Genomic DNA, 21596 nt, shown 5'->3' on the forward strand with positions numbered 1-21596 from the left:
TTCCTTGGTTCATTGTCCCATTTCTCTGTCTTCAAAGCCAGCAACGTTGGGCCAGGTCTTTCTGCCACTGCCATCTCTCATGTTCATGCTCTTCTTTCTCCCTCTTTCACTTATAAGAACCCTTGTGATTACATTGGGCCCACCTGGATAATCCAGGATAATCTCATCTCAAGGTCGGCTGGTTAGCGACCTTAATTGTATCTGTAAACTTAATTCCTCCTTTGTCATATAACCCAGCATATTCACAAGTTCCAGAGATTAGGATGTGGACACCTTTGGGGGACTGTTATTCTGTCTACCATACCTCTCTTTCCTACTTTCCATCTCTTTAACTGTGATTTCCTCAGATCTAGCTTCCAGGTAACAAATTCTCTTCTCAACTGTGTTTAACCTACCATCTGTCTATTTAGTTTTTAATTTCAATGATTATATTTTGCATTAATAGAAATTCTATTTGGGTCTTTTAAAAGTCCCTTTGTTCTTTCTTTCTTTCTTTTTTTGTTTTTTGTACTGCTCTGTTCTTTCATTTGGGTTTTCAATCCTTCTTTAATCTTTTATTATTTGGAACTGTTAAAGAAAAACCCAAACAGAAGCCACAGTTTGAAAATACCCCTGAACCAAACACTCGCAGTCATGTAACCAAAATTTAAAACTGTCTTAATTTCTCCAGAATGCTGACTCAGACCTTAACCAAAACTTAAGCTTTCTTCATATCATTGTGAACTTACAGCTTCCTAGCTAATCAGCTAGAAACACATAAGCTTATACAATGAAAAAGAATTTAAGTTTCTAGCAACCAGTGACAATAGAAAACAATGTAATTATTCATGCTTTATAAACTGAACTGTAACTGCTGAGAGCCAAGCTTCTTAACCACTTTTGGTTGGAAGTCTCCCTATTCATGAACAGTTTGTTTCTTGGTCAATAAGACATTCATATTAAGTAGAGTTCTATGAATTTTCTTTGGACAGAACATATTTATTTCAAAATTTGTTTCAGATTGTTTTATTACATGTAGCTATTGGTATGCTGACTGGTTTGCTAACTTTGTCTCATTGTGGTTTTTCCCCTCATGTGATTTATAATTCTTGGTTGTAAACCCATCTTTATTAGGAGACTATTTCAGTGGGAGTTTCACGTGCCTTGGGTTGTGAAGTTTCCGTACAGAGAAAATTTTCATTTGCCTCTGCCATGGCCTTTGGGGTTTTACCAGATCTAGGCATTTTTTTGGTGTGTGTTAATTTTTAAGACTCTCACAACATATGATTAGTGTAAATTCAGATTCCATACCAATATGTGATACAGACGTGCTGTTTCAATTCCTTGCATATGACTTTTCCTCACCACCTCTGGCCCCTAGTCTTTGGCTGCATTTTAGATTCTGAGATTTGGGGAACAGTGGATGGTGTGTTGGAAAACCCGGAGCTAGTGTGTTAAGTTAAGAATATGTAGATTGTGACCTGCTGAATGAAGAGGCACAAGCCACCCACACAGGGACAGCAGGTAGCTTCCTTGGCATCTGAGTTCCCACTTTGGAGGAAGTGAAAACCCCTGGGGCCATTTTAATTGAAGGTGCAATTTCAATACCCTCACACAAAGGAAGTAAAGTCACAAGATTTATTATCTACAGATCCAAGAATGGGGGTGCAATGAGCTAGGGGAAGGCCAGTCCTCCATCCCTGGTCACATGCAAGTAGGAGATAGAGAGCAGGGTAGCAAGCATCTATTACTTATAAGGTGGTTGGGCGGTGGTCACTAATTTTTCAAGGGCTCAACTCTGAGTGGTCATTTTAAAAGGTGCTCTGGGGAAAAGCAAGGCGGGCACTTGTGGCTGGAATCCTAAACTCGGGTCCTTATCTAAATGTTCAGACTCTGGGTGTGAGCAGGGTTGTCATACTGTCAAATACCTAGGCAGCAACTCAAAATGGCTGTTTTCTCATCACAGATGGCCAGTTCAGAGACATAACAGTCTGCATTCTGGTTGCTAATGATATCAGAAGATGTATGATAAAATTCTCATTCTGGAAAAAAAAAAAAAAAGATGAGAATCTGTATCTTTAGGTAATTTTGAGGTCATCTGTTACAATCTTCCAGCCAATGAAGTTTTATTCCTAAGTATGTTTGAGCAATAGTCATGCAACCTTGTGGTTTAATATTGATACTTCCAGTGACACCATCCCACTACTTCTTAGATTATCCTATTTTACCTTTGAACAAAATCTATGGTTACTTGAAAGTTTTTTTTAATCCAAATTTGCCTTTTTGTAACTTACACCATTGGCGTAATTTTTACTCAGTAGAGAATAAATAAGTTAATTCTATTTTCTGCATCACACCTTTCAAATATTTTAAGACAACTATCATGTGTAATGGAGGAATGTCTAAAAACATTAAACTTAACAAAATTTTCAATCTTCACGGCTTCCTCCCAACACAGATATATCTATCTCCCTGCAGCCCCATAAGTCCATTTCCTCTGTAACCCTTATGCTATTGTAGACCTAGGGTAGGGCAAATGCTTACCCCCAGAAGAATATGACTCATGGAAAATCTCTACTGCAGTAGAAGGAGAGTAAATCCTTCTCTTTATGGCCTGATGGAATATGGGACAAAGGAGAGAAGAAGAAAGAAGGAGAGAAGCTTCCTCTTAATACACACACACGCTTTGACTCTCTGTGCTTGAATCTGAAGTGTGTGTGTGGATGTGTATTGGGAGGGGTTAGATAGGTTGAGAGAAAAGCCAAAAGCAGAGGGGGCTTATGCCCCACCACTCATTTGGGATCCTGGAAAGGAACTGCCATTCTTTGTGGCCCCAAACAGACAGGCAGAAGCTGTTGGAGTACAGAATGGTTAGGCAGAGAAAGGGCCTGAGTTAGCACTCCTGCTCCTTCCTCCATCCCCATAAGATGTGGAAGGGCACCAGAAATTCCTCTGTGCCCTGCGGGGAAGGTGGATGAAGGCTGCACTGAGAGCCCACAGAGCTACCATGGAGCCGGTGGTAGATGAAGCAACTCTGCAGTGGAGCCTGTGGGGTGGACTGTTAAGGCCAGATGGAGGCCCTGGGTGAGGCTCAGAGGGGTCTGCAGCAGCAGCAATTTGCTGCAAGGTGGGACCAAGCCAATGAGGGAAAACTGTCAGAGCCAAGAGTCAGACCAAGAATTCACCCAGTGACAGACTTTAAGCAGCAGGTGCCAGCAGAACCCCCAGGGACCAAGAGAGGGGAAATATCACCGGGGAGACGAGCATTTAGAGGACTCGCAGGACCTGCACATGCCAGTTGAAGGCATGTCTTTTTTCTGAATGGTTTGACGTCTTCTCTCCTAATGTGTGTTGTCCATATTTGATTCTGCCCAGTCGTATATTGATTTTGACATTTTGAAAGCTACCTTGCGAGGAAGAAATAATGTGCTGATGTCCAGACTGAACTGACAATCACAGGTCATTTTGTTCTCTTGTAGGACATAAACAATTTTACAGAATACCAACCTCAGACATGATTACCCTGAGAATGTGACAGAATGAGACAAAATAGGGCTGCTTCATAATTTTGTCTAAGCATGCACAAAAACAAGATAACTGTGCCAACCCACAAAATACTGAACATTCCCTCTCTCTTGCTAAATGAATAACTGATACTTCTTTATCCAATCATACCCTTGAATTCTGATAGTATTCAATCTTGTACAAGTCTCCGCTTCTTTAATCTCTCTCCAAAACACTTGATGGAAGCCCATATCCTATAACAGTTTCTTTCTAATACTCTCTTACTGAGATACCCCGTGGTTACCTATGGTGTATATTCTTCTTTCTTGCAATAAGTAGTAAAGCCAATTTGTTTACTATAGGTATGTTCCTGGTGGTCTTTGGCAGAGGGTATTGGCAAATGAAATGGTCACTTTCCTCCAAGTTCCTGTCACTGCCATATCACCAACTACTGCTTCCTTCTTTGTTGGTCTATAGTAAGTCCAAACAATTTGAGCATCAAAATAAATATTGATAATAATAGATTGTAACTCTTTGAATAAAATAGGGATCCATGAACCCCTACTGATATAAATGAATGAATGAGTAAAAGAAAAGGAAAAGCTCTCTGCGTTTGAATGCCAATGAGTAAGTATACAAGAAATGATAGAATTAGAAAATCCCAATTTTGTAAAGATAACAGAAAAAGTAATTCGCTCAAGAACCATCATGAAGAGGAATGGGATAATTACATAGTCTCAAAGTATCTGTCCACAAAACACTAATTAATTACTAAGTATACCATACTTATTAATTACTATCTTGACAGTGGAGAAATCTGGCAGACATCATTTTAACATTTAAAAGTGATAACAGTTAATATCATCAGTAAAGGAACGAATTGACATTGTGCACTTCCTGTGATGCAATGAGAAGAACCCAGCATCACTTCTGGGGTATTCCTGCAAAAAATGCATGATCTATGAGTAAATATTAGACAAATCCAAATTGAGGGCTAGTCTACGAAATAACTAGCCTATACTCTTCAAAAATGTCAAAGTCATGAAAGACAAGGAGACTGAGGAACTGCTTGAGACTGAAAGAGACTGACGAGATATAACAGCTAAATGCAGTGTGTATTCCTAGATTGGATCCTCTACCTATCAAAGACATTATTGGGACAAGAAGCAAAATTCAAATAGGTCTTGTAGATTAGATGGTAATATTGAATTGATGTTAATGTTCTTATTTTGATGATTGTACTGTGGTTATATAGAAAAGTGTCCTAGTTTTTAGGAAATACACACTGAAATATTCAGGGTCAATAGGTCATCAATTTTGCAACTTATTCTCAATGATTTAGAAACATTCACATTTGGGGAATCTGGGTGAAGAGTACACAGGAGCTCTGTATACTATTTTTGCAACTTTTATGTGAATTTTAAATCATTTTTAAAAAGGAAGAAAGAGGGGCCGGCCCATGGCGCAGCGGTTAAGTGCGCACCCTCTGCTTCGGCAGCCCAGGGTTAGCAGGTTTGGATCCCCAGCACGAACCGACCCACCGCTTGTCAAGCCATGCTGTGGCAGCGTCCCATAAAGTAGAGCAAGATGGGCACGGATGTTAGCCCAGGGCCAATCTTCCTCAGCAAAAAAGAGGAGGATTGGCATCGGATGTTAGCTCACGGCTGGTCTTCCTCACAAAAAAAAAAAAAAAAAAAGGAAGAAAGAAAGGCAGAAAGGAAGAAAAGGTAAGTCCAGATGTTCTGCATGCATCCTCTTCCCTTTGAGCCAGAACTGAATCGTGGGGTATCAGCCTTCAGGAGAGGGCGGCAGATCTCCTGGTCGTGTGGTTGGAGCCTTTGGTCATAATTTCAGTTATTATTTCTTTTTAATGTTAACTTGGTCACATTTTTACTTCTTCAATTTGAATCTAGCATCTTCTAGGCTTCAACAGGGGATACATATCACTGATCAAAGTAATTTATTTAAGATACAGATTTTTAGGACTTACTCAAGAATTGCTGAATCTCTTTACTTGATATTCTTGATATGCTCTTGGTATATTCTTACAATAAGATTAGTATATTCAAGATATATAAAGTCAGGATTATTATATGTTATGTCTCAATTTTTTTGTAGACATTATGTTCATCCATTTTTATAAATTAGATGTAATGCTCACTGTCTTCTTTGAAAATAGAGTTAATCAGTATGTTCATAATTATTTTGTCTAAAGCTTTTTTTGGATTGACTTTATTATCTTCTTTTGCATGCCTCAGAAACAAGCAAATTTCCTTGTCATCTGCATAATTCTTGTAATGAATTCTTATTAGATCTTTCACTTTTGAAAATTATCAGTAATCAGCTAGTAAGCTAACTATAATCATTTAAAATCTTTCGTCATCTACAGATAGTTTTTTATTTGATGCCTCCCTGAAAGCTTGATAATCAGCTGCAGGCCAGAGTACTTCATCTTCAACAAAGAAATGTCTCAGAATCCTATGGAAAAGGACGGTGCCAGATACTTTGGGGTACAGGCTTCTGATGGCACCGCTTAAACAACTTTCAGACCATACTAGTAGACTGAGTCAGGATTTCTAGAACTCTAGTGGAGAAGCCAATGTGTTCATGAGACTGCTGGCCCAAGATCCAGTGGAACAAGAATTAGTTACATAGGACTGAATGAACTGATGAAGGGTGATTACAGTTTTTGTTTTAACTATTGTTGATATTTTCGTAATGTTCTATTTTCTGGATATTTAAGGAAGCCCTTTTCCTTTCTCTTAAGCTATCTATAACTCATAAAAATTTAGTAGTTATACTTCTACTTTTTTTAGACTCTGCTTTTAAAAACTGAAATGAAATATTTGTAAATGGTATCTTATTCTCCTTGCCTGACCCCTCCAGAATTTGGAAACTCTTATTGAATATTCTTAATTTCATGACAACATAAGGATCATATTTTCATGACAATACAGTTATTGGCATAAATTTAATAAGAATCTGTCCTCTTTTTTACCAGGACATAATTAGAAACATTGGTTATGCAACCAAGGCCCTTTCCGGAATGTTATATTTGAGAACAATGCTCATTCAATCAAATGGGCAGATACTTCCAAGGAACTAAAGTTGACTTTATGGAGCCAATACTTACAAAGGCTTCCAGGAAAACTGGCTGCTACCTGACTTACAAGGCTCCCAGCTTCCAGGTGGGTAAGATCACTTTCTGCCAGACCCAGGAATCTTAGGATATTTTGAGGTCTTCGAAAAGAGAGGAATTCACCCAATGGGTACCACAGGTGAAATCTGGTGGTGAGTTCTTGGTGTGGCTGTCTAGCCTCAAGAGGCTTTTAAAAGTCAAATTTGATATTTTTTTCAAAACTTTCAGCAAAGCAAACTTAAGAAGGCCTAAATGGCAAGTTACCCCTCTTGTTGTACCAGTGTAAATAGTGAAGGCAAATTTTATGAGACCAGCCTTATTTTGTGATCAAGAATAATCTTCCTTTGAGAATATTTTTGATCAAAAGGGAGGAAATTATAGAAAAATAGATTTGTGCTTGAATGAGAAACTATGCATCGTCTATAGTAACTGTTCCCAGCTGTCTGATTCTAGCCCTGTTCATTGTCTTTGAGATATTTTGTAGCTCTTTTTAAATGGCAGGTAACTGAAGAATATTGTTAAAGACAAAACCCAAACAATTAAGAAGACTGATTTTATTCAGGCTCTTGCAAGAAGGAGATCACCCAGATCTGCAGATCAGAGTACCTCAGCAGGGTGGTGTTACCCTAGACTTCTTTATAGGGAGAAATAGACAAGTTATACATGGAATGATTTACATTTGGGATTGTTTTGTCTCAGTCAGCTGTACAGAAAATGTTTGCCTCTGTGTCTGGCTAGTTGCAGGGGATAAACAGTTCTAATCTCAGCTAATCATTCACGTGACAAAGAACTGGTAGTTGGAGGATCTGCCTCTGGCTTTGTGGGCAGGTTCAGGCAAAAGGGGAAAAGTCTGGTTTTGGCCTTGTGACAGGTAAACCAGGGAGTCTTCTGTCAGTCCCATGCGAGTCATGAAAAAAAGTGGACGGTGAGTCTTATCTAAGTTATACCAGAAAGAGGGGTCTTTGCAGTCAGCCATTTCCTGGAACACAAAAGGGTGGGGAGATTTCAGAAAGCAAACGGTTGGGGGAATTTCTTAACCATGGTTGGTTTCTGGGCACACAGGGCTCAGGGAAAGTTCAACGTTGTCAATATGCAGACTCTATCTTGTCCTGTAGAGTTCCAGTGGACTTCCCTCCTCCTTCTGTGAAAAAATTGCCTCTATTTGCAATTCAGTATCTTTACTGCACGTAAATTTGTGCTTCTTGACTTTTTCTTTGAGCCAGTTTTAACATCTGCCTGGTTCTCTCATATTGTATGAGTTCAATCCATTCTTTTTTTTTTTTTTTTTAACAGTTTTATTTATTTATTTATTTTTTTGTGAGGAAGATAAGCCCTGAGCTAACATCCATGCTATTCCTCCTCTTTTTGCTGAGGAAAACCGGCTCTGAGCTAACATCTATTGCCAATCCTCCTCCTTTTTTTTTTTTTCCCCAAAGCCCCAGTAGATAGTTGTATGTCATAGTTGCACGGCCTTCTAGTTGCTGTATGTGGGACGCGGCCTCAGCATGGCCAGAGAAGCGGGGTGTTGGTACGTGCCCGGGATCCGAACCCGGGCCGCCAGTAGCAGAGCGCGCGCACTTAACCGCTAAGCCACGGGGCCGGCCCTCAATCCATTCTTTAATAGGTATTCCTTTTCATATTTGTATGAGAGTCATGATTTTGTCTTTTTCTGAAAATTATCTTTTAACAGTACAATCCATAGAGCTTACTCAGATTTCACCAGTTTTACACACATTCATTTGTCAGTGTGTGAACGAGCCAGTTTCTGAGGGTCCTGGTGAGAGGCAAAAAAATCAGGAGAGCTATGGCAAGTCCAAAGGCTGATGGCTGCCATAGTGAAGATTGATACCCTGAGGTTAAGGGTTATCAAGTAGAGTGAGCGGGGATGAGTTCTTTGGTGGGGATCATTCTGGATTCAGAGTCTGATGCTTAGATTTTTGTGATCAAGACTTATTACTATTTCTGCATTCCTTAGCAATGACCTGAATGTGTTAAAACATAGAATTAAGAGTTAGACAAAATTGGGTTCAAAATAGTTCTACCACTTACTTGCCGTGTAATCCTGGGAAAGGATCTTAACCTCTTTCTACCTTGGTGTCCTTATCTGTAAATAGAGAATAATGTTAATATCTGCCTCATAGATTTGTTGTGGGGATCAAATGAGATAATGAATTGTAATGGGCTTGGCATATAGAAAGTACTCAGTAGACGATGGCTATTATTACTAAAATAACTTTTCTTTTTATTTTTTTTGGTGATGAAGATTGGCCTATGCTAACATCCATTGCCAATCTTCTTTTTGCTGAGGAAGATTGGCCCTGAGCTAACATCTGTGCCCATCTTCTTCTATTTTGTATGTGGGATGCTGCCACAGTGTGGCTTTGTGAGCAGTGCGTAAGTCCGTGCCAGGGATCCAAACCTGTGAACCCCAGGCTGCTAAAGCAGAGCATGTGAACTTAGCCACTACACCACAGGGCCAGACCTAAAATAACTTTCTTATGTCCAAACCAAGGAAAGGCCTAAACTAACAACATTTCATGAAAACTGCAGAAGCCACCATGTCTCTATTTTACTCCAGATCCATTAATACTCAAACAAGCCGAGTTCTTGCTCAACAAGGACACTTGGAATAACAGTTCATCAACTCGTCAACTGCAACAGGAGGTCAATCGATGATGAAAACCACAGGTGCATGTTAGTTGATACATGTTCTTTGTTTTCTTTGTAACTTTCATATTTCTTTTCACGTAACTTTGCTTTTTAATAAAGGCAATTCACTGTCTATGAACATAATTTTATTTATAGATTTTTATAAGGATGTTCATATAAATGATTTTATAAATCAGAAAAAAAATCTGACAACGTGTCCAAATTTTAGTCAGGAAAATATGTATAATGCAGGTACACTACGCATAGTATGCTCTTTTGCACATATCTTAAAGTCACTAACGATCTCAGAGGGGTCTAAGTAGGGTCCCCACTACAGGGTGGTGAGGGCCTCCTGAAGGGCTGACAGATCCAAGTCCTTTCTTCAGGTCTTCCTTTCAGCTTTACCTGGCACTAAGGACCTGCTAATTCAGGATGGCTAAAACAAGGCATTTGTAAACTAAAATTTGCACATTACTCAAGTGTCCTTGAGATTCAAATTTGGCATTCTATTAAGATCCTGTAGCCTTTGAGAAAGTCACAAATCTCCTGCTGAAAGCAGACAGGGGGACTGTTGGAATTCTCTCAATTTCCAGGGTTTTTTATCAGTGCATTTACCTGAGGTGGTTGAGGTGCTATTCATGCTTTTTAATAATAAACTGCTACCTTGTTTCATCATCATCTATTCAATGTTGTGTGGGTTGTTGGATTCCCCTTTCAGGGTGTTTTGATGCATATTTGCATCAAAAGTCGTTTTGCTTTGTGGTTTGGGTATCTCTACCTTATTGTTAAAGTAGACGTATACCAATTCCCCTAAAATCTGCTTGTGTGGTGACGCTACATTGGTGATGCACTTTCAGAGAGTCGAAGCTAGTTCAATAACTTGTAATATAATATCAAGACAAGTGTGATAAAAATATTACATATTTTAAAGTTTATAGGACATTGTTTTATAATGAAAAAGACGTGTAAACTCATACTGTCTTATATAGTATATAGGAAGCAAATCCATATGTAATTCTAGCATAAATTTGCTGCAACTTTTAATTTTTTTCCTTTTCAATTCTATGTTATCACGAGTTCTTTTTTTGAGTGAGGCAGTGTGCATGGGTGAGTAGAATAGATTCTGTGATTGATCAAAACTATTTGAAAGATACTGTTCTAAACTCTTTGAGTGGATTGTAAACTTACCCTCACAATCCTTAAACATTACACAATAGCAACAAAATAACCAACATGGGACTCTCCCTCCAATTTCTCACCTTGTTCATCCAAAGATCCTGGCTACCCAGATCTACTTCTATAAATGTAGTGCCTGTCTATCATGTTTCATCCTAACCTCCCCTTATGAGTACATCAGTCTCACATCTCAGGGCATATCACATCATTATCTCATCATTCATTTCTCAGCTGGCAGAAATGTTGCTTTCTCAGAGAGGCCTTCCTGGAACATCTTGTTAATCTGTGTCCCATTCCTTGTCTGTTACCTTATTTTCTTCATAACAATTATCAGTATATGAAATCATCTTATTTAGTTTGTTACCTTAGAAAATCAGTCTCCTCCTGTCTGTCTTATTCATTGCCATATCCCCAGCACTTAAAAAAATGCCTAATACGTAAGGAAGAATTTAGTAAAGATTGGATAAATAAATGAATAAATGCTTCACTCATTCATTTATTCCATGTTGCTGTTCTGGGGCCAGATGACTGGACGGTCCATAGAGGCAGAAGCTCTCATTTAAGCCCCTAGCATGCTGCATATACAGGAGCTCCACCTGCCAGCTAACCAGTAGGGGTTTCAGCAGCCCCAGCCCTGTATTTTCATCTTCAATTGCAGAAAGCGAAGCAGGGCTGCTGTTACTCATTGCACTCCTCCAACCTCCTCCATCCCCATGGGAAATAGTCCAAGGCTGTGAGAAGTACTTGTCTTAGATATAATGTCTGAATTCCCACCTCCTATCAGGGAGCCCTGAGCTGGTCTGACTGGTGAGGGTTTCGTACAGTGGTTAGAGATGATGGAAGCTGTGTCTGAGCTGAAGCTGGGGACGATGTCAACATCAAGGAAGCATGCAGAGCTGACAGGTGAGTGGCGATGTGAGGTCCATGAACCCTGGTTAGTCTTCCAGTGGTGGAGGAGGGCCAGTGACAGACACCGATGAAAGTTGAATATAAGGACCCAAGAATCAGAGTCAAGGAGGTGGCAGTGGGGAGCACTGGAATGAGACAATAAGCAGGAGGGAGGTGGTGGGCAGAGAGAATTTTGTGGTGGGGTTATTTATTCTTTGTTGTCGCTCAACACGTTTATTGAGATGTAATTTACATACCCTAAAATTCACCTGTGTAAAGCACACAATTCGATGATCTTTAATATATTTACAGAGTTATGCAGTCACCACCACAGTCTAATTTTAGAACATTTTTATCACCCCAAAAAGAAATCCTGTGCCCACTAGCAGTCATTCTTCCTTCACCTGCCCCTTTTCCCACCAAGTCCCAGGCAACCACTAATCTACTTCCTGTCTCCATAGATTAGCATATTCTAGACATTTCATATAAGTGGGGTTGTATAGTATGTCGTCTTTTTGACTGACTTTTCTTTTACTTAGCATGTTTTCAAGGTTCATCCAGGTTGTAGTATGTATCAGTGCTTCATTCCTTTTTATGGCCAAATAATACTCCATTGGACGAATGTATAACATTTTATTTAATCACTCATCAGCTGATAGATTTGGGTTGTTTCCACATTTGAGCTATTATGAATAATGTTTCTATGAGCATGTGAGTACAAGTTTTTGTGTGGACATATGTTTCCATTTCTCTTGAGTATATATCTAGGAATGGAATGGCTAGGTCACATAGTAATTCTATATTCAATACTTTGAGGAGCTGCCAAACTGTTTTCCAAAGTGTCTGCACCATTTTGCATTCTACTGGGGGCCTCTTTCTGGCAGCTAATTTTATGAGTTTATTCTGGACACTTGAGCCACCTGAGTACCACGAGAAGGAATGTGTTGTGATTCTGCCTGGATCCCACTATTCAACCACTGCTACACAAACCCATGGACCCCATGAGACCCAATCTGTTGTGATTCTGCCTACAAGTCACCCTAGAGGTATATTGTGACTAGTCAGTCCCAGCAAGCCTCATGTCCCTCCATCTGTTCACATTAGTCATCCTTCAGAGTCCAACCCAAACACTGCCTCCCTCACAGGAAGCTGTCCTAGCATCGAGCTCAGTATTTTCAATTCTGGCTGCACATTAAATCTCATGGGAAGCTTTCAAACATACCAACGCCAGCCAAAGGTTCTGATTTAATTGGTCTGGGGTAAGGCCTGGGTATTAGGATTATTTTAAAATCTCCTCAGATAATTCTAATGTGGATTGAGGACCATTGCTCCATCTACAAGAATCCTTTCTCCTCTGAACTTTACAACAGTTTCTCTTTAATGGCACTCAACAAAACTTTAAAAACGTGTTCTACATTAATTGAAATTATTTAACACATGTATTTTATTTCTCCAGCTGGGCCGCAAGCTCTTTGAGGACAGAGCTTGTGTTTGAATCGCCCTCCAGTCTCCAATGGGGTTTACCCAGGGACATTTGTTTACACCATCACCTGTGCTCAATAAACACTTATTGAATGCATACCTGAAGCCTATCCCTAAAAAAAGAACTAAAAATAGTGAAAGCTGCATGACTACAGGCAAGTTACATAACCTCTGAGCCTCGGGAGAAAGACTGGGTTCCAACAGTCTCCGTCTCACATTGTGGTGGAATCACGCATGGAGCCAACCGGGCAGGAAGTTATCATGGAATAACCCTTCCTTGGCCACCCTCTCCCCCCATTTCCCATTCTTCTTTCCCTGATTTGCTTTTTCTCTTTGGCGCTTAGCACGTGCTCTATGTTTTACTCATTTATCTTCTTTATAGTCAGTCTCCACCCACCCCCAGCGTAAGCTCCGTGAGGATAGAGAATTTTGTCAGTTTGGTTGACTGCTGTATCCTCAGCACTCAGAACAGCTTCTCGCACGTAGTAGGCGCTCAATTTATTTGTCAAAAGAACAAATAAATGTTAGTCTATTTTTAAAAAGCGATTTAATCCCTTTCCTCTATACCAGTAACATAAGTTACTTTTTGGTAAATATTTGTAGTCATTTTTTATAAAGCCTACTATTTCCGGTAAAAATTATATTTCTAACATAAACATGTATATTCTGCATTCAGTATGTTTTGGAAATACAGTCTCATTTCTAAGCCAGCCAGCAGTGGTTCTATTTACGCCCAGGGAGCGCTGGAGCAGGGGTCATGGGCGTACTTGGGATTGTGTATGCAGTTTGGAGCAGAGGAACAGGGTCTGGGATGGTCAGTTGAAGCTGAGGAAACCTGAACACTGGGTGCTCTTGCATTGTCGACTCCTAGGTGTTCCAGAGGACGATGACCGTGCTGATGGAGAAGGCCAAGAAGAGCAGGTAGAGCCGGAAGAGGAAGGTGTCTATCATGTAGCCAAACTGCATCCACAGGTCAGTTAGCTGGGCCCTTGTCAATCCTGAGCCCCCATTTCGCTCTGCCTCTCTGGGTCCCAGTTCCTTCCCTACCAACTCTCCCGGCTCCTTCAGGCCTGTGGAGTGGATAGAGACTCAGCTGTGAAGTGGGAAGGAGACAGGATTAGAGAAGTGGGGGATTGGGGAAGTTGAGAGATCGTGGGCAGTGCTGGCTTCTCTTACCAGGCAGGTGGGCGGGGGTGAGGTCCAGGCCCTTGTTTCCCTTCTGGGGTGCAGTGGGGCAGCATCTCCTTGGGCTGGTGCAGTGCAGAAGCAGAGAATGGAGCCACTGAGGCATGGGTGGGGGCTGGGTGGTGGCCAGGTGCAGCAGGTAGGTGATGAAGATGGTCTCCAGCAGGCTGAGCACCATCAGGGACAGACACAGGGCAAAGTAGACACCTGAGGGCAAAGCAAATCGTAAATAACCCAGAGCCGATTCATCTCTACACTTTTCTTAAGCCTCTTTCTGCAAATCGAATCATTCCTCAGAACCCCTTCACTCCTTAAGCGGAGAGGCAGCCGGTTCTCTTGGTTCCCTCCCTGTCCCCTGCTGCCTTTGCTTCCCAGGGAAGTGAGAGAGGCCATACTGATGAGGGGGGCGCCACTGGCAGGGAGTAAGTCGTTCATCCTGAGCAGGAAGACGTTGTAACCCAGCAAAAGGGTTATCTTGAATGGAGCACGATTCTCGTTTTCTGCTGGCAGGTAGAAGCTGAGGGCATCGATGGCTATCAGAAAGCTGCTGGGCACCAGAAGGTTTATGATGTAGAGGCTGGGCCTGCGCCTGATGGCCACCTGGTGGGGAGGAGCGAGCAGAGAGCCAGGTGAAGCTAGGGCTGAAGGCAGACTGAGGGATGGTTCCAGCCCCTTCTTTCCTTGGTGTCCTCACCCCGACAGGGGCTTTTCTGTGGCAGGATGAGAAGCAGCATTCATGTGACTAGCAAGACTCTCCCATACCCACCAAAGAAAACCTAGGGTGGAGCTGGCAGATTCAGAAAGGGGTGCTGCTTTGGAAGACTCTCTAGAGAGGGAGGCTGTGAGGGTTATTGTTCCTAGGGCCTTTCTGGTCTTGGGCAAGTGAGAGGCTCTGGGACTTAGAAGAGAGGGAGGGAGATATGGGGAATGGATAGCCATGCCGGAATCTCTAGGCTTACAAAGAACACAATCCGGTCAAAAAGACGAGAGCCCACAAACATCTTCGGTGTGGCCTTGCTGATGCCCAGGAGCTCCCACTCCCCTTGCGTGCGGGCAATGTCATGCGAGGTGTCCACCATCTCCCACACTTCCCTGTCCAGGCCCAGCAACATGTTTTCCGCTGCAGGGGAGACAAACATTCATTCAACACACATCTTTCCAGCACCTGCTCTGTGCAGGGCTCAGAGTGATGAAGTAGAAAACTGCTTCAGTTACCTTTTTCAGATTGCCATGTAACATGACTTTCTTGCTGCTCAATTGCTTCCTTTTGATTCTGGGCTTTTTCAGGAAGTCTTGTGCCCTCCTAAGTTCAAGTGTCCCCAACACCACCATCCACACATCCTTAATTAGCACATACTCCCCTGTCCCTTTTTATGCATTTAAAAAAATGACTTTGCCTATATGTGCTTTCTGGCTGTCCCACTGGTTGATCTCATTTGTCCCAACCCACAACTTCTGTTGCAACTCACCTGTGTAGATGAAAGAGCTAAAGGTGAGTGTGCAGTTCTGCTGGTCAAAGGGGAAGTAGAAGATGTCCAGGCTACAGATACTGGTGACCCGTGTTGGTTTGTGATACACAATGTCACCTTTATGAGTCATATATGCAGAGAGGCCTTCTGGGATCTGTTCCACATCCGTGCTAAGCAGCAGAAAGGGAGGGAGGCAAATGCTCTGGGTTTCACATGAGTTTAAGTTTCTCTCTTAAAGCAGGGCTTCCCAATGGTACTCACTATGGTCATTCTGCCATCTTTTTCCCATTTCTAGGGGAGAAGTTAATGAGCTGTGATTGTGTTCCTTTCTCAATAAGCTTTTAGTGGCCCCACTCACTGGGTTTGCCCTGCGCTACCCTGGCCTGCTCCTTGCAGAAGGGTCTTCCCTCTAGCTTTCCCCAGCCCTGATACCCACGATTCTACAATGAAGATGTCTGGGAGCCACAGGTTCTCAGCTGTCACAGCAAGTTTATTGATATTACCACATTCTTTAGGGTTCCAGCTGATGAATGGGTTATTCCAAATCTAGAGCACAGGGCACAGAGAGATGGTTATGGCTGAAACCTGGAGCTAGTTTATGTCAGCATCTCCTACCCTTCCATTCCCTTAAAAATATATACATATGTGTGTATATTTTTTTCTAAATGTATGGACTATGGGCATATGATAAAACTTCAACCATTCCAGAAAGGTATAATGTAAAAAGTGATCTTCTCCCTCCTCAGTTCACTCCAACTCATTCCATATGCCCAACGTAGTACCATTATTAACAGTGTCTTGTGCATCATTCAGAAAACAGTTAATACATTTTCTAGCATTCTTTTTAATTTACACAGATAGAATCATAATGTGCACATTGTTATGCAGTTGGCTTTTTTGACCTGGTTTCCTTTAAAATTCTGATTCCTCTTCTTATCCTAGTGATGTCTCCCTTTCTCTAGCTAACAAAGTCTTACTGCCCTTTTACTTCCCACTCAAGGGAAATCTTAAGCTGGGTGCTGGATACAGGTGGCTCCTGAAACTTAGGGGCTTCCAACTGTACTGCCCTCCTTCTGTGTATTTTCCATCTATATCTTTCAAAGATGTTTGGCAGCCCAGAAAGCTATTTGCCACCATTGCTGGCCCCCTTCTGGTTGGATATGTCTATTCCCTTGGGTACTTTCAACAAATGTGATTTTTGCAAACAAAGCCAGAAAAACAAGGGAAGGAGAAAAAGAGAAGAAAGCTGAATTCACATACCATCTTTACCCACAGAAATGACGTCAGCAGCTGAAGTTGTGCATTCTGACAACAAACAAACAAAAAACATCAAGGATCATTAATGCCATGAATTCAAGTCCTAGTCTACCTCCTGCCTTTGTTTCCTAAGTGGTCCCTTGTGACAGTTCAGCTTTCAATCACGAGTTCCAACAGAAAGGTAGGTTGGAAAAATGCAGTTTGCATGGAAAATGTAGGTGAAAAAACAGCATAGGGGCCCATTGGGAATATATTTTTTGTAGAATATTCCCATAAGGGCAGTACTCAAGGATAAATGTTCTCTGCAGAAGTGTTACTGCAGCATTCCCTTTCATGTCTCTTCACTCCACAGGATGAACATCCAACTTGTACAAAATCCATTCAGGGGACTCATTGCTCACCACTGGACCAGTGCAATGTCGGGTTGACAGGGTAGAGAGTCTTTGGTCCCTATAAGAAGCCTATGGAAAGAATGTAGGAGTCAGAACTCACCACTTCCAAGATGGCAGACAGGGTGAAGGAGATGTTGACACGGGTGGGGATGCTGTAGTTGACGACTGGACGGAAGTCCTTCTGATTAAAGATAGCTTGGAAGAGAGCAGGGTTCACCCCATGCTGGTCAAAACCCGAGCAATTGATGGTGAAAGTGTTTGCCCTTCCTGTGGAGAACAGAGGCCCTGTGAGATGGGAATAGGGCTTTTGTGTTTCCTAAGTGAGAGGAGTGCCAGGGCTGGGGTCTGAGAGCCTCTCCGCAGAGAGAGAAAATGTGGACATGGGTGAGATATGTGAGCCCCTCCTTTCTGAGCCAAGACTCCCTAGGGTCAAGCCCTTCCTTCCAGGGCTGGGGAGGATGGGCTGGTCTGGTAGGCAAATGGTAGAAGTTGATGTGGTGAGCTGAGTCAGAGCTCAGACCTTCCTTCCTGTGCTTTTCTCCCTCATAAAGCCTACTCAAATCTGTATGCAAACAGCCATTCTGGGGAGTCCTATTTCTTCCATACTCACAACTCTGCAGTTTTGGCCATTATATGACCATACTTTTTTCTCTCTAGCTCTATTACGATTCTTCCTCATAGTCACTGAACAAAATTTCTCTAAACTTTTTTTTCTCAATTTTCCCTTTCCACATTCATGTTTTCCCATTTCCCAAAAAGTTTGGAGAGAAGTAAACATGAGTGTGATGGAAAATACGTAGGGACTTAAGGAATGTTGTATTCAATGTGAATTTATTGACTACCTACTATGTGCTGTGCTCTCTGCTCTTCTCAAATTCAGTGATGTCCTCTAAGATCCGTGCCATTTTTCTCTAAGTCATTTTCATCATCATCATCTTGAGAAGATCTCACTGATCATCCACCATATGGTTGGTGGAGCTATACAATGAAACATAAAAGCCCTTCTGCCCGCCTCAGCCACATCCCAACCCCAGATGACTCTGTGGTTATTCCTGTAACTATAGCCCAGCAAGTTCTTTCCCATCGCTCTTCCGCTATCTCCCCATACAAGTTAACTCATAAGGCACATCTCCAAACTAAGGAGAAACATATATCAGGGCAAGAAACCATTGTCATTCCCACACCCCCCACATCACCTCCTCTACAAGATCTTCCCAAGTGAAGTGGGAAAGGAGTTATGTTATTGTCAACAGGACCCAAGCTACCATGTTCATAGTTACTATATCTTGGTAGAAAGGAAAAGTTGGACATTACAAAGGGGTGGAATTGGAGAGGAGGTAAAATGGAAGGACAGACAATTTGGTAGATGCCTATGCAGGCAAATGGGAGAGGGGCTGTGTGTACTGATCAGTGAAATGGGGTTTTCTGTCCCCAAAGGAAACCAAAAACATAGATACTACAGAGACAGGAAATGTTTAACCCAGCTATTTTAGATGCTCTCTAGTTCTGGAGAACGAGAGGGTTTCTGGATTTTGCCCTGAACAGCATTCTCATCTTTGCCTGTTCTTGCCCCAACTTACCTTGAACCAGAAGGCTGACAGTGAGGCAGAGGAGGAATCCCCCACTAGGAGGCCACCCCCCTTCCATCCTCTTCTTCTGGACTCTTCTCTGGGCACTTACCAGGAAACCCCAAACCCTTGAGCTTAAAGAGCTCAGACCACACCTTGGTTCCTGGTTTTGAATACTGCTCATGACAGGTGACCACTCACTGATGAGAGGCTGTGGCCAGAGAGGTCACAGCAGAGCGTCCTGCTGTGCCCCTGTCCAGGTATGCCTTCCGGGCTCCAGGCAGGGAGGAAGTTGGGCCAAGACTAGGGGAGAAGCAGCCTGTTTAGCAGCCTTGTCTAGGTGAGTGGTTTAAAATCTGAATTCCAAGTACCTTTCAGGGAAAATCAGGGACTTGGGAGATGGGGCAGGTGAGGCCATTGATAAAAGCTTCATCAGGTCCTTGTGGAACTAATTGTGCCTCAGAGACAAAAAGTGCATGGACCACCAGGAAAGGGATGGTGATGCTCTCTTGTGGTGGGGACGCCTGCTCATTTTGTAAGGCAAGAACATGTAATTATTTTGTTGCAGACCTGGAAATGTATCCTTTATCCAACTGTGGACTTTAGGGATTATTGTCAATATTGAGCTAAGAAGCTGGATTGAGAAGTAAGCTCCTTTTTCATGACATAAACCTGACTAACAGTTCTCTGTCCCCACACCTGGCACCATAGTACAGATCTGCATCATCCCTTGTTTGCCCTATTGGAATAGCCTCTTCGGAAGGTTTCCCCCATCTAGTTTCCCCCCTATCTAATACTTCATTTTGCCATTCTCCTAAAACAGAACTCTCCTGCTCACCCTTCTATGTCTAATGTCTCTAAAGGCCTACAGCCTTGGGGCCATCAGGGAGTGTGTATGAGCGGAAAATAATTTGGTGAGCTTTTTGAAAATACCTACACTCATACCCTACCATCCCTACAGAGTTGTGTGTGTGTGTGTTTAAATTCACATACAGTAAGTGTGATTCTATTCATACTCACTTCATTGAAAACCTTTGGGCTGGATTATATTACAATATAACAAGCAGGATATTGACATTGATAGAGCATCAATGCTAGGATCCCTCATGTCGCCCTTTTATAGCCACAACTGCCTCCCTCCCCACTCCCCACCGCCTGGCAACCATTAATCTGTTCTCCATTTCTGTAATTTTGTCATTTCAAAAAAGTTATATAAATCAAACTATACAGTATGTAAACTTTTGGGATTGGCTTTTTTCACTCAGTGTAATTCTCTGGAGATCCATCCAGATTGTTGCATGTATCAGTACTTTTTCTTTTTTATTGCTGAATAGTATTCTGTGGTGTGGATGTACTACAGTTTGTTTAATCACTCACTTGCTGAAGGACATCTGAGTTTAAAGGGAAAACACTTATTTCCTGTATTTTTACTCACAACACTTCTGACACCAACTACGTGTTTTTTTTCCACACACCAAACAATTCTGACACTAACTACCCAGAGTGAGCACAGACACCACAGGTTAAGGGCTCAGTCCCACAAGACTGCCTCCCACTTCAGATGCCAATTGCAAGTCCAGGCTTCCCATCCTTCTGACCAATTGACTATAAATCGAGGGTTCCCACAACCAACCCCCTCCTTAGGTTCGAAAATTGGCTATAACGGCTCACAGAACTCATGGAAATACTTACTTATGTTTACTGGTTTATTATAAAGGATATAATAAAGGATACAGATGAACATCCAGATGAAAAGCACAGGGCAAGGTCTGGAAGGATCCTGAGCACAGCAGCTTCTGTCCCCATGGAGTTGGGGTATGCCACCCTCCTGGCACATGGATGTGTTCACCAATTCAGAAGCTCTCCGAACCCATGGTTTAGGGATTTTTTATGGAAGTTCATCACATAGGCACGATTGATTATTAACTCATATTCCTGGGAGGATGAGGATTGGGGCTGAAAGTTCCAAGCTTCTAATCATGGCTTGGTCTTTCTGGTGATTGGCCCCCACCTGGAAGCTATCCAGGAGTCCACCAAGAGTCACCTCATTGGAACAAAAGATGCTCCTATCACCCAGGAAATTCCAAGGGATTTAGGAGCTCTGTGTCAGGACCAGAGTCAAAGACCAAATATTAGAACAAAAGATGCTCCTAACACCTCTATCATTCGGGAAATTACAAGGGTTTTAGGAATTCTGTGTCAGGAACTGGGAGCGGAGACCAAACATATATTTCTTCACAGAGTTGTTTACAATTTTTGTCTGTTATATGTAAAGCTATTATAAACATTTTTGTGCAGGTTTTTGTGTGAACGTAAGTCTTCTGGAATAAATACCCAGAAGGACAATTGCTGGGTTGCATGATATTTGCATGGACAGTTTTTTAAAGAAACTGCAAAACTGTCCCAGGGTGGTTGTACCATTCTACATTTCCACCAGCAATGTATGAGTCATCCAGTTTCTCTGCATTTTTAGGGGTTTAGAACTCTGGATAAGCAAGGATTTCTTAAAGCAGGATCCTAAAATCACAAACATAAAGAAAAAGATTGATAAATTCCGCAACATTAAAAATTTAAAACTTTTGTTCATTAAAGGACACAAAATGTGAAAAGTCAAATCACAAACTGGGAAAATATCTTTGCAATACATAAAACTAAAACAAAAAGTAAGCAGGGCCAGCCCCGTGGCTTAGCGGTTAAGTACTCGCGCTCTGCTACTGGCGGCCCGGGTTGGGATCCTGGGCGCGCACTGACGCACCGCTTGTCCAGCCATGCTGAGGCAGCGTCCCACATACAGCAACTAGAAGGATGTGCGACTATGACATACAACTATCTACTGGGGCTTTGGGGAAAAAAAGGAGAAGGATTGGCAGTGGATGTTAGCTCAGAGCCGGTCTTCGTCAGCAAAAAG

General features: G+C 42.0%; 1 protein-coding gene and 1 long non-coding RNA gene across 3 annotated transcripts in view; one reads left to right on the plus strand and one right to left on the minus strand.

Moving 5' to 3' along the window:
- LOC147915178 (uncharacterized) overlaps positions 1–21596 on the plus strand; it is a 46756-nt gene extending 25160 nt beyond the window's left edge. The window contains exons 1-7 of one of the 2 annotated variants that reach the window (XR_015554469.1): positions 5924–6159; positions 6485–6671; positions 9201–9310; positions 11232–11350; positions 13689–13789; positions 16747–16909; positions 20406–21596. This is a non-coding gene — a long non-coding RNA (uncharacterized LOC147915178). Of the gene's footprint in view, positions 1–5923; positions 6160–6484; positions 6672–9200; positions 9311–11231; positions 11351–13688; positions 13790–16746; positions 16910–20405 lie in introns of those variants that run through there. The other variant, XR_015554468.1, reaches the window with a different exon arrangement.
- Positions 13685–18767, minus strand: LOC101396523 (5-hydroxytryptamine receptor 3C). The gene is made up of 9 exons (XM_004424665.3): positions 18701–18767; positions 17221–17387; positions 16732–16776; positions 15908–16017; positions 15472–15641; positions 14962–15122; positions 14398–14602; positions 13994–14209; positions 13685–13887 (listed from the first exon to the last, which is right to left on the minus strand). Exons 1-9 carry the CDS (start codon positions 18765–18767, stop codon positions 13685–13687), a joined length of 1344 nt encoding a protein of 447 aa, XP_004424722.1.

Source organism: Ceratotherium simum, chromosome 15 (assembly GCF_057802395.1).
Source record: "Ceratotherium simum simum isolate JZ-2026a chromosome 15, ASM5780239v1, whole genome shotgun sequence".
NCBI lineage: Eukaryota > Metazoa > Chordata > Mammalia > Perissodactyla > Rhinocerotidae > Ceratotherium > Ceratotherium simum.